The sequence below is a fragment of the Nelumbo nucifera genome, chromosome 3, assembly GCF_055504915.1.
Source record: "Nelumbo nucifera cultivar China Antique chromosome 3, China Antique-T2T, whole genome shotgun sequence".
Classification (NCBI taxonomy): domain Eukaryota; kingdom Viridiplantae; phylum Streptophyta; class Magnoliopsida; order Proteales; family Nelumbonaceae; genus Nelumbo; species Nelumbo nucifera.
The window spans coordinates 49,730,781-49,744,591 of NC_142651.1; the positions used below are offsets into that span (position 1 = coordinate 49,730,781).

Genomic DNA, 13,811 nt, shown 5'->3' on the forward strand with positions numbered 1-13,811 from the left:
TGATACATCACAAAAATTGGTACGTGACCAGAAACGGTTATATCAAAAACGATTAAAAATTTTCCATTCTAATCGATGCAAGTTGACAATGTTCCATGGGTGTGAAATTCAGGTTGGCTCGAGTTAACATTTTACGCTGCTTCGAGTTGAATCCATTCAAATTTTGACGCTAAATCGCCCAAGTTGCACTTTTCTAATAAGCTTCGTGCACCTAGGTTTGAGTCAACCTGATCTGGATTCCGATTGATTACATTTTAGATTGAACTAGAAATAACAGCAGCACATGAGAAATTGAGTGGGAACACAAGTAAAGAAGATAAATGGCTTTTTCCTTTTTTTTTTTTCTGGAAAACAATGGATTTCTCAAAAAAAATCCTGATATTGTTTTGTCACTGTTTTGTTTGAACACAAGTAATGACAGTCTGAACACAGATGATTGGTCAAGAGGGGAGGGAACAGAGATGGGAGGTGGATGACTTCCAAGTTTGAACTATTTTTAATATTTTTTTTGCCTTAGAAACTCAACTTGGAAAATGATATGATGGTTGGAAAAATAGAAGACATTTTTTTTTTCCGAGAGGCAAGTTGAAAATGAATTTCTCGGAGAAATTCTGTTTGCTATGAACCGAAAACAACAAAATTGTCAATCTACCATTTTCTGTGGAGACTGATTTCTGAAGTTGGTTATATGTTTAACCAAACAGACCGTATATATTGTCCATTTGTCCTTTACAATTTTTTTCTTTCTTTCTTTATGTGTGGAAACATTTGGCATAGTTCCCAAAAAAAAAAAAAAAATTACTCTGTATTCTTCTGCTTGGAAGGGTTGTGCCTTGTAGATGAACCCTGGGCCTGAATAAAACCTCCAGAGCCATCTTTCTTTTGTGTTTGGTTGCAATGCAAATAAATTTGTACTGATGCAAAACCATGGCAGTGCAAATGATTCGAGTGTAAATTATAACTTATTTTTGTTTCAAATGTTAGCTTATTTTGTTTGATTGCAGTACAAATGAAGTAAATTAACACACCAAGCGGAATAAAGTAAAATCCAAAAGAAAATTAAACAAGAATTTACATTTTTTACATTTACACTCCCATGCATTTTTACTAGTGCAGATAAATTTGCACTGCAACCAAACAGAGCAAACGTCCCTCAGAGTCAGAAAGACAATGTCCGGCCACCTGATAAACAAACAGTCAAAAAGCCCCAGTAAACCAGAATTTAAACTCGGTCTATTTTCACACCGATAAATTTACAGCAGTGCAAATGATTTTTCACTGCAAACAAACGGAGACTAAAGGTTTAAAGAAATGGTACAGCATCAAATATGGAAGTCATTTTGAGGGCAAAATCATGACACAAATTTAGGAGAAAAGTAAATTATTTAATTATATAATAAAGGTGTTATTTAAATACTATTTTAAAAAATATTGAGGAGAATCAATAATTATACCATTAAATTGGATGGTCAAAATTGTCATCTACAAACCAGGATGCATCTCTGTAACTAGCTGTCTCTCCTACTTTTTGGATAAGATAATTAATTAAATATTAATATCCCAAAGTCAAACTTCAAAGGTCAAACACAACGGCCAGCAAATCAACCAGAAGGTCCAGAACAACCCATAGTTCCCTCGTAACCTCACTCTATAAGTACCCACTGCTCCCACAAGCTCTTTCTTCACCAAGAGAAGAAAAAAAAAGAAGACGAGAAGCTCAGATTGATGGCATCAGAAATTTGCAGGGGTCTCTCTCTCTCTACATCTCTCTCTTCTCTCTCTTTTTCTCTCTTAAAGTCTCTCTAACATGTGAGTTTTGTTAATGACACACAGACGTAGGGAAGAGTATGTGGCCGGAGCTGGTGGGCATGAACGGAGAAGTAGCAGCAGCTATTATTGCAAACGAGAATCCAAAGGTCAGAGTGGGCATCATTCCGGAAGGAAGGATGGTGACTATGGATTATCGCTGTGATAGGGTTCGGATTTGGGTGGACCAGTATGGGAGTGTCAAACAGGTCCCTAAAATTGGTTAACACTTAGCACTTAGCAGGGCTAGCTGTAGCTAATGGGTTTCCTATTCATTCGCCTGTTCTATTTGTAAATGTGGTCTTACTCAAGGAATACATCTCATATTATACTTACGCTGTTTCAGTAATATATTTTAACAATGACTCCTCTCTCTCTCTCTCTGATTATAATATTGACATACTGTTAACATTTCTTTAGGAAAGGATTGTGAATAACCACATTTTATTTTCCCTTAATCTCGTTAAAAGAGTTGAACTTGGAATGATGTAAAAATATAATATTTAGAGACAAAGAACTTCTATGGTGTAAAAATAGATGGGTTGTTGAGGACTTCCTAGAACTAGTGGGTGCAACTTGGATGGGCTTGAATCGAGTTATCTGTTAAAATTTTGATGTATCGGACCTGTGGATCCGTGGCCCAAAGTATGTAATTTTTTTTCAAAATGGGTAACTCATTTTCACCAATTTACCTAAAATGGTTCGACGACAAGAAGAAGCCATATCAAAAGCTGATCTATGAAAATGATACAATTTGGTGCATTAAATCTACAAGAAAATTGGTAAATGAAACCAAATTGGGAGGGAGCTGTATGCCAAATAAGATTTTTTTTTTGAAAATCTAGAAATTGGCCATTTTAGGAATTTCACTATTTCGAGTATTGGAATATTTTCCAGTTTCAGTCAATTATAAAGTTTGAGACATCATTGATATATTCTACTAGGATCTTGGGTTGTTTGGCCAATTTTCTATTTTGAGTATATTCACTTTTTTATAAAGAAGATTACAATTTTAGACAAGTTAGGCATGGAGTTAGGGCTGTAACATTTTTAACCTCCCCTTACCCCTTTTCTCCCCAAAGTGGTGATTGCGGAATTCAATTCCTCATCACTACTGGAACAAACCAGCTAATACACCAACGAGCCACCTCTCGATTGGTAGTTAGGGTTAAGTGATTCAATTTTAGATGATGTTAGATTTTTACCGCTGAATAAGGCCATGTTTGATTTAATTCCCATTCTTGAGAATGAGACTATAGAATGGGTAGAATGAGAAAATGTTTCTGTTGACAAAACTCTCTTCCAAAAACTGAAATTTTTTTGTGGCAAGAATGAGAATGAATTTTGAACCAATATGGTTACAAATTTCATTCTCATCCCTTGCAGCACTAGAGAACAGAAATATAACAAAGAATTAAATAAGGATACTAACTTAATAACAGATTTCAACAGGAATGTCAAACATGTCCTTAAAATTGGTTAACAGTTAGTACATAGAAGGGCTAGCTAATGGGTTTCCAATGCATGTTTCGCTTGTTCTATTTGTAAATGTGGTCTTACTGAACGAACAAATCTCATATTATACTTACTCTGCTTCAGTAATATATTTATTAAAATAAAAAAAAGAATGACTCCTCTCTCTCTCTCTTTCTCTGATTATATTGTCATACTGTATGAACATTTCTTTGGAAAAGGATTGTGAATAACCACATTTGGTTTTCCCTCAATCTCAACAAAAGAGTTGGAATGACATAAAAAAAATAATAACTGGACAAAGAACCTCTATGTTGTAGAAATAGAATGGGCTGTTGAGGACTTCGTAGAAGTAGGGGGTACAACTTGGGTGAGCTTGAGTTGAGTATCTGTTAAAATTTGTATGTGTCCGACCTGAGGGCCCATGGCCCAAAATATGTAAACTTTTCAAAATGTGTAACTAATTCTCGTCAACTTACCTATAATGGCTGAACAAGAAGCCAGATCAAAAGGTGAAAATGGATCAAACAATGAAGAAAATGGTCCAAAACTTTCAGAGCTCATAACTACTTTTATTTTGGGCGTCAAAAAGATTCATGTGATGTATGAAATGATACAGTTTGGTGCAATCTACAAGAAAATTGATAGATGAAGCCAAATTGGGAGCCACATGCCAAATAAGATTTTTTTTCCCAATATCTTGAAATTAGCCATTTTTAGGAATTTTACTATTTTGAGTATTGGAATATTTTCCAGTTTGAGTTAATTCTTTGAGAAATCATATTCCACTAGGATTTTGAGTTGTTTGGCCCAACCATGTTGTATGGAGGGGAGTATTTTGGCAGTCAGGAAAATGAATGTGGCAGAAATGCATATGCTAAGATGGATGAGTGGAAAAACTAGAAAGAATAGGATTAGGAATGAAGTTATCCGTAGGAATCTATGAATAGCTCCAATAGGTGATAAAATGAGAGAGAATAAAATGAGAGAGAGTACACTAAAGTGGTTTGGTCACGTGCATAGAAGACCACCAACTGCACCAATTAGAAAAAGTGATTTGTTACACATTGAAGGGACTAGAAGAGCTCAAAGTAGACCAAAGACATGGGTAAAAGTAGTAAGAAATGATTTAAGTACTAATAATTTAACGGTGGATATAGTTTTAAATAGAACAGATTGCTGAAACAGGATTCATGTAGCTAACTCCATATAGTTGGGATAAAGCATGGATGATGATGATTTTAAGCTGTTTGACCAATTTCCTATTTTGGGTATATTCACTTTTTTTAATAAGAATTACAATTTTAGACAAGTTAGGGCTGTAACTTGGGTAGTCCTAACAAGTGATTCAATTTTATATAATGTTAGATTTTTATCAGTGAATGTTTGGTTTAATTCCCATTCTTGCTCAGAATGAGACTATAGAATGGGCAGAATGAGAAAATAATTTTGTGAACAAAACTCCTTTTCAGAAAACTGAAATCTTTTTGTGCAAAGAATGAGAATGACTGTTGACCTTAAAAATTTCATTCTCATCCCTTTTTTATTATCAACTAAAATAATGACACAAGTATACATTCAATAGTCAATGGCAGATATATATAGGGGAAACATGCAAGACTCAAATCAATAAAGCACAATTCAATCATATATGCCCCACAAAATATGAAAAAGGAAACTCGAAAATTTCTTGCATTTGGTTGTATATAGAAAATATAAAAGAAAACTTAAAGGAAGCAATTAGTCACAACCAAGCAAAAAATGCAATCCATGTGGGACAAATGAATAATGCCAAAAAAAGGATTACAAACTTCTCTGACCCTATGGGTTTTGATGATAACAAACACATTTAGAGTACTAATGTTGTACTAAGTATGTAGCCAACTAAAGTAAGCTTCTCTGAGCGTCAACCATATCAAAGCAAAAATTGTTGCCCAAGATGAAGAAGTGGAAGCTTTGCTTGATTCAACTGCTTGAGCTTCATTTTCTCAATACCAACTTCTCTCTCTAATGAAGTTTCTCCAAGGAAATCCAAGAGTGCAAAGGCTGCAAGAATGTCAAAGGATTTGAAGCTGCTCAAAGTGGACTTATGCTAAAACATCTCAACAAGGAGAAATCCACATCTAGCATTGGTTCAGAATGTCATATCAATAGCAGGGTGCCACAAAGAGTGGTGGAGTGGACTCCACTAGGGGATGAAAGAAATAAACTAAACTTTGATGGGTTTGTTTGGGAAATCCTGGGAGCTCAAGAATAGGAGTGGTTAGAGATTTTGTTAGCAATGTAACTCTTAGTTATTCAAGGCTAGCTAGGTTTGGAAACTCTCCAAGGGCAGAGTTGTTGGTTTTAATTCATGGCCTTAAACTAATAATTGAGTAAGGGTTATCGAATATAGTGGTTGAGGGAGATTGTCAAATAGTTATTTTGTGGATGAAGTCTCAGGAAACGATAGTTTGGACTAGGGTTGCCCAAGGCTAGGCTGTAATTTGTAAGGCCTTTTTTTCTATTGTTTTTGTCCTTTTTGGCTTATGCTAACGGCATATTGTAAGTTTTATCCACCTTCACTGGTTCTAAGCAATGTGGGTTCTTTTTTAATGAAATTTTCCTTGATGCTTATAAAAAAAAGAGGTGTTTAGATTAATTCAAACATAATCAAGAGAAAAAACAACCTGAGCTAACATCGGATGTAGAGTGTAGTTGTTTTATGTGAGAGCAAGTCTGCAAGAGTCCATTTGTTGAAGAGATTCTTAGATTCAATAGTTTAAGAGGTGAGAAAAGATGAGAAGCCTTTGAACTTGTAGATGCTTATAAAAAAAGAGGTGTTTAGATTAATTCAAAGATAATCAAGAGAAAAACAACCTGATCTAACATCGTATATAGCGTGGAGTTGTTTTTTGTAAGAGCAAGTCTACAAGAGTCCATTTGTTGAAGAGATTCTTAGCTTCAATAGTTTAAGAGGTGAGAAAAGATGTGAAACCTTTGAGCTTGTACAGTTTCACCCATTTATTATGGGTATCTTCACTAAGATAAGCATCTTGAGTCATATACTCTTGCAACTGAGTAGTTTGAGTTGTATATTGTTGCATTTTCCTATCTTAGAGGCTTTTGTATCTTTCTACTATGATATACTTGTAACATCTTTGAGTGTAAGAGGTCTTCTTTGTTGAACACCACTAAGGTTCAATTAACACCCAAAAGGCCAATCAAAGGTTTGGTAAGCACCCGCAAATTCTTTCATTTTAGGTCTTATTGACACCTATAAGTCCAACTGATAAGGTATTACAGGCACCCAAAATTCCTACTAGTTGTAAGGCTTTTGCTAGTGCTCGGAAGTCCAATTAGTTAGTAGAAATCCTTAAAGGTGATATGAGATAGAGGATGTAGGTAGGGGCTTCTACCATACCTCTATAAATTCTTGTGTGCCTTGTCTTTGTGCTTTTATTGTTTTATTTTTCTTTATCTTTCAATTTTTAATAGTTATTGTGCTATTAACATTTACTAACTTCTTAAATTTGAATATCTGCCTATCTTGCAATCATTACACCTTATTTTATTTATTCTTTTGATCTACAAGATACAAATTTCCAAGTGTAGTTACTAAGCTACTAAATCTACTAACCCTAATAAAACTAACATTTACATTAACTACTTTATATTTACATTTCATTTATTATTCAGCTGCATTATTATCCAACCAAATCTAGGTCATCAACAACAGAAGTATCAATGGCAATAGGATCAAATACATCAATGGAAATAAGAGCACCTGGGTAGGTAGGATTTGTCCTTGGGGAATCTAATGATGTTGGTGGTATAGCTTCTAGATGCTCCACGGCTCTTGAACTCAATTGGCCTTTGTGACAATGAAAGGAAACATAAAATGGAGGATGATCAAGAAGATGAGGGAGTTGAACCTGAACATATTTATCCTTAACCCTACTCTCCTCTTAAAGAAAAATAGAGAAAAAAGGGTCACTCTCAAAGAACTATACAGCCATAGAAACATAGTACTTATGGAGATAGGATCAAAACACCGATGATCCTTAAAAACACAAGGAAAAGTACAAGGGTCAAGTTTACCATGAGTGAAAGACAAGTCTTGAACAAAACAATGACAACCGAATACACATACAGGAATAGGAAATGATGGAGCTTTGGGAAACAGGAGTTGATGTGTGGCCTTGTACTCCAACCAATGAGATGGCATATAGTTGATGAAATATGCAACACATAAAACAACCTTCAGGCAAAATCATTTTGGGACATTCATGTATATTTGTAATCCACAAGCAATTTCCAAGATGGTAGTTTTTTCTTTCAACAACACCATTTTTTTAGGGTGTTTAGGCACAAGAGCTACAACTTACAATGAAGGGATCCACACAAAAAAAAACTTTGTTAGGTCACTATAGAAATATTCTTTGGCATTTCCAAATTGCAAGATTTGGATTTCAATTTGAAATTGGATAAAAATCATGTGTTGGAAATCTTTTACAATTTTTGACACTTGATCTCTGGATTACATTGGATACACCCATGTTTATCTGTTGTAGTCATCAAGAAGTGTAATAAAGTACTTATAGCAAATCTCAGAAGGTTAAGTAATAGGACCCCAAACATTAGAATAAACAATATGAAAAGGAAATTCAGATTTATTATTTCTTGAAGAAAAATGAGTTCTATAGTGTTTGCTCAACTGACAAGTTTGACATGTAAACTCAAACACTAACATTAACTTAAACAACTCTAAAAACAAAATTTTAAATGACTCAAAAGATAAATGACCAAGACGTTTGTTCCAAAAATAGGCCTAATTGCCTAAGTCTTACTAGATTGACTCTTAGACTTTGTGGTTGCATGACTAACCCTATTCTCTAGCATGTAGAGGTGTAAACGGTATTTGAAAATTCGATTTCGAATTCGATGTTCGACATAATCGAATCGAATTTAGATAATTTGAATATCTAATCGGTCGAATTCGGATATCCTATTCATACCGAATAGTTAATCGGATTCGAATTCGGATATGACCTGATTCGATTCGATAAATATTCGAATTCGACTAATTATTTAATTCTTATATATAATATATAAAATATTTTATATAATTTATATAATAATTAAGTTATACAAATAATTTATATATTTATATACTTTATATCAACAAAATATTTACTTTATATATTTTTAATTATCTAAAATAATTAATTAATCGAATTTGAATCGAATCGAATATTCGAATATTTAATCGGATTTGAATTCAGATATTAATTTTCAATATCTTCGGATATCGGATCGAATTTGGATATCAGATTTTCTAATCGGATTCGAATTCAGATATTACCTTATCCGATTCGAATTCAATCCGTTTATACCCCTACTAGTATGTAGAGCCCATCTACCATACTACCTCTACCAATTGTCTTCCCCAAGGACAAATCTTGTATTAAACAAGAAGGGAAAAGGTTATTGAACAATTGAATGAATTAGTAATAACACTAATAGAAAACAAGTTAATAAGCAATTTTGGAACATGCAAAACATTAGAAAGAGTAAGACCAAAGAGAAGGGAGATGGTTCCTTGAGTAGCTATGGTGGAGAATGAACCATCAACTAGTCTCACCTTGTCCCTACCAAAAAGAAGATGATAGAACTAAAAACAATTTGATTCATATAGTTAGAGGTCCCAAAATCTATTATCCAAGGAGAGTCTAAGGAATGAGAAGACACATGGAAAGTCGTGGCAAAGTTACTTGATGTAGACGTACGGAAGTCAAGGGAGGAGGGGTAGAATCCTTCTGATGAATTGCCCCACCATACAACTCCAAATGGTCATAAAAGGAATTAATGATATCTTTCCCAGGATCAGAGCCAAAAGGATGACCCTAACTCACAGTAGTAGCATAAGGTTGAATCTCCTGAGAAACCATGTTTGTTGCATTGAACTTCCTTGGACCCTACTAACCTGGTTTCTTATTCTGATCTGAACCTGATTTCTTACTTAACTCCTAAGCCCATTTCAGCTCCCTATGAAGGTCCCAACAAGTATCACAAGTGTGCCTAGACCTCTAGCAATGAGTACCATAATTTATCCTTGTCATCTACTTTCTTCTAGAAGTCCCACTTCTTAAAGGGACTCCCATCACCTGCAACTACACCCCCTTTAGCTGCCAAAGCAATTGATTCTCCCTTAGAACTATTCATTAAATTTCCCCTACTCTCCTTTGACTATACTAGGGCATACACAAGGTTCAGACCCAAAAGAAAAGCAAACACTTGTTGTTGTGAAACAAGAGATTTATAAGCCTTAGCATGTTCATCACACTTCTAGTTCACACTAATAATGATCCAAGTCTTCCAGATGGAGGTCAGGTCTGAGTAGTGCACAAAAAGACTTCTCTCCCCTTGTTTACAAGTAAACAAATCTACCTATAACTAATAAATCTTTGCATAATGCTGCTTAGATTGTTCCCAAATTTCATAAGCTATACCAGCCCACATAAAGTTTCTTCTCACTTAAGGCTGCATAGATACTAGAAGCCATGACATCACCATGTTCATTTCCTGGTTGCACTTGTCATACTCAACACTCCTAGACTTGGGTTCCTTGGTCTTTCCATTGATATACACTATCTTCCCCCTTGCAGTGATATAAAGTTTGATCCCCTTTGACCAATCTAGGTAATAAATCCCATCTAGGGGAATAACAGCCATAGGGAAGTTCAAATCTATCCCCCCACTCAGCCCATTTTGGATTGGGGATACACCTGAGGTAGCCAAATCCTCAAAAGTCATAGTAATTGCTTCATGTCACACCTAACCAGCTACAAAAGGCAAGGATGCACTATAGTCCAGCACCAGAAAGATTTTTTTTTTTTCAGTCCACACACAATCCAGCACTGGAGGTTAATTTCTCCAGTTCACACAGAGTACTATTGCAGGAATGCATATACAGCATGAAATAAAAATGGAACAATCACCACCCAGGACAGATTTGGGCCCTACGACCACCAAACTTTCACCTTACTGCTACATCAAGTACGGGTCATCCCCTGACCTACATACACACCACAAGGACCACACGACCCACAAAGAAGGTTGAAAACAGGTACTAAATCCTTCACATCAATCACACTAACCTGTTACAAGAATTTTTTCTTGGTATATAATCAAGAGAGGAAGAAAAAAAGATCTGAAAATCTTCCTCAGATCAGTCCGATTTGTATTCTCTACCTTCTCCAGAGAAAACATAGCAAAAGGAAAGAAACACTTGATCGACCTTGCTTTCTGGCCAAACAAACCTGCTCCGATACCATATTAACCTGAAAATAATAAGTAGAAAGCAGCTAGAGAAGAGAAAAAGAGTGGAGAAGAGAGAAGAAGAAAAGAAGATTGAGAGCCAGAAGTTATGCTGGCAGCTCCAGCATTGGTATTTATATTAGGGTGATTAAAAAAATATAAGGTAAAAATACAAAAGTGACCCTATGGTACTAAAGGTGAACTGATGACAGCCTTTTAACAAATCTCTAGGCCAAAGAAAACGTATTGAAGTGGGTTCATATATTTCTATGAAGGACAGAAAATATCACTAGTTGTTTTTGTGCTGCTGCAGATGGAAAGAGCCAAGTGTCAGAGTGTGTTGGAGATTAAACTGAAGACAATTATTTTGCCATAAGTTTGCTACTTGGCAGAGATATAAACCTGTTGATTTGGAATATGACTCTAAACTAGCTATATCTTCAATTCATGGAGATTATGCTATATTGTTCCTTGGCCTTGTTGGCCTAGTTTGGATAATATGAAAACTCTTTGGCTGGATTCAGGTGCAGCTAAATTTTATTTTGCGTATAGGCAGGCAAATGGAGCAGCTCATATAGTTTGTTAAACATGCTAAAATTTTGGTTTGAAAGAAAAGGTAGGCAAAGGAAGGGAAACCTAATACAAACCTTGTACAGGTTACCTACCTTTACCTACCTCTTCTTTCCAACCAAACACAGCCTAAAAGAATACAAAAGGTAAATTTGAAGACAAATTCAAACACCATCAAGGTTAAGATCTACTAATCTGAACTTGGAACATTTTGACTTACAAACATAATAACCATGAACATTGAGAAGAATGGGGGCGGGGGACTAAAAAGATGGCAAACTGACATGTCCAAATTCCGTAATGTAATTCTTCTGGTCATTTTCAGAAAGAGGACAGCTTATTTGCAGTTTTCAGGGATGTGATGGTGATAGGGGAGGGAGGGAGGCAATCCTAGAGATTGGAAGAAGTGCATATTCTGGTCAACACTAAATTCAAATACAAATATGAATGAAAGATAATATTATTATGTTATTGTTTAGGTAAGAAAATTATTATTGAGGAGAATCAATAATTATACCATTAAATTGGATGGTCAAAATTGTCCTCCACAAATCGGGATGCAACTCTGCAACTAGTTGCCTATCCTACCTTTTAGATAAGATAATTAATTAATATTAATGTTCCAAAGTCAAATTTCAAAGGTCAAAGACAACAGCCAGCAAAACAACCAGAAAAACCCCTGGTTCCCTAGTAACCTCACTGTATAAATACCTACTTGTTGCACAAACTCTAACATGTGAGTTTTGTTAATGACAGACAGATATAGGGAAGAGCATGTGGCTGGTGCTGGAGGGCATGAACGGATTAGTAGCAGCTGCTATTATTGCAAACAAGAATCCAAAGGCCAGAAAGAAGGATGGTGACTATGAATTATCACTGTGACAGGGTTCGGATTTGGATGGATCAGTATGGGAATGTCAAATAGTTCCCTAAAATTGGTTAACAGTTAGTACTTAATTTGCAGGGCTAGCTAATGGTTTTCCAATGCATGTTTTGCTTCTTCTATTTGTAAATGTGGTCTTACTAAACGAATAAATCTCATATTATATACTTACTCTGTTTCACTAATATATTTCTTCAAATAAAATCTCTCTCTCTGGTTATATTGTCATACTGTGAGAACATTTCTTTAGAAAAGGATTGTGAATAAACCACACTTGATTTTCCCTCAATCTCAAAAAAAAAAGAGTTGGAATGATGTAAAAATATAATAATTGGACAAAGAACCTCTATGGTGTAGAAATAGAATGGGTTGTTGAGTCAAGTATCTGTTAAAATTTGGATGTATCCGGCCTGAGGACCCATGGCCCAAAGCTATGTAAGCTTTTCAAAATGGGTAACTCATTTTCACCAATTTACCAAGAATGTTTGCACAAGAAGAAGCAGCTCATTACTTTTCTGGCATATTCTTACTTGGTGTATCATAGCAAGTATCTATGAACCAGCTCATTGATCAAAACCTGACTTTATGAAATCAGAATATAAGTCAATTCAAAAAGATCCAGAACTCCATCAATATTCTCATAAATGAATATTATTTAATACTTAGACCTGGTAAGGTAAAAAAGAAAATGATCTCAAATCTAACCTGCTCCATCATATGCAAAAGAAAAAATTTAAAACAATATCCTTTAGGTTATCAATTTTCATTTCCAGGTAACTGGCAATTTTGAAGTGGCCGGGCAGTCAGAATACCAGTAATACTTGAATTGATAAACCCAACTAGGAAGTAGGTTGGGGGATCAACAGCTGCTTTAATATCTAGGCCAATGAAATGTATTGAAGTGGGTTCATATATTACTATAAAGGACAGAAAATATCACTAGTTTTTGTGCCTCTGCAGATGGAAAGAGGCAAGTGTCAGGGTGTGTTGGAGATTAAACTGAAAAACAATTATTTTGCCATAAGTTTGCTACTTGGCAGAGATATAAACCTGTTGATTTGGAATATGACTCTAAACTAGCTATATCTTCACTTCATGGAGATTATGCTTCTGTTCCTTGGCCTTGTTGGCCTATTTTGGATAATATGAAAACTCTTTGGCTGCATTCAGATATAGTTAAATTTTATTTTGTGTATAGGCAGGCTAATAGAGCAGCTCATAGAGTTGTTTTTTGATCAGTAAAACAAGATTTTATTAATATCAATTTCAAGTATTACAATTGGTGGGTTTTTCCACCTTAAAGACAAACTTTATAATTTATACTTTTGCCCAAAACATTTGGTGCCATGCTGTCCCTTGTTGGCCAAAACATTCGCCATCTCATTTTCTTATCTTTTCACCCATTTAAAGACAACATTCAGCTCCCTTGATATGCTTTCTATTTCCCGAAAAGTATATCTATTGACCCATGGGATTTGGGAGCTACATCTTGTCCATGAAATGAACACCTAAGAGTCCCCTTCCACCCCCAAGTTGTGGAAACCGAATTGCTTAGTAAATTTTAACCCATGGAGTAATCCACACAGATCTGCTGTCAATGCATTACCATCTGTTAATGGATCTGAATACAGTGCTAAAACCTTTCCTTTCGTGTCTCTAACACCCCTCCCAGCCCAGCCGCAACCTGACTACCAATATAACTCCCATCAAAACTGAGTTTAACAAACTTGGTTGCTGGGGGTCTCCATTCCAATATTTACCCTTTCCTTCGCTTGAGCCG

At 35.3% G+C, this 13,811-nt stretch overlaps 1 protein-coding gene across 1 annotated transcript; it reads left to right on the top strand.

Annotated features, from left to right (window-relative positions):
• The first annotated feature begins 1,665 nt into the window (after window positions 1-1,665).
• LOC104589616 (inhibitor of trypsin and hageman factor-like) lies at window positions 1,666-2,181 on the top strand. Its single transcript, XM_019196368.2, has 2 exons — window positions 1,666-1,747; window positions 1,834-2,181. The coding sequence occupies exons 1-2, from the start codon at window positions 1,726-1,728 to the stop codon at window positions 2,031-2,033; spliced, it is 222 nt and encodes a 73-aa protein (XP_019051913.1). The 5' UTR covers window positions 1,666-1,725; the 3' UTR covers window positions 2,034-2,181.
• Window positions 2,182-13,811: the final 11,630 nt, after the last annotated feature.

Excerpts from the sequence above, each read along its gene's own strand:
- LOC104589616 (XM_019196368.2), top strand. The coding sequence starts at position 1,726 with ATGGCATCAGAAATTTGCAGGG. Across the intron at positions 1,748-1,833 it reads GGCATCAGAAATTTGCAGGG|ACGTAGGGAAGAGTATGTGG; the intron begins GTCTCTCTCTCT and ends AATGACACACAG.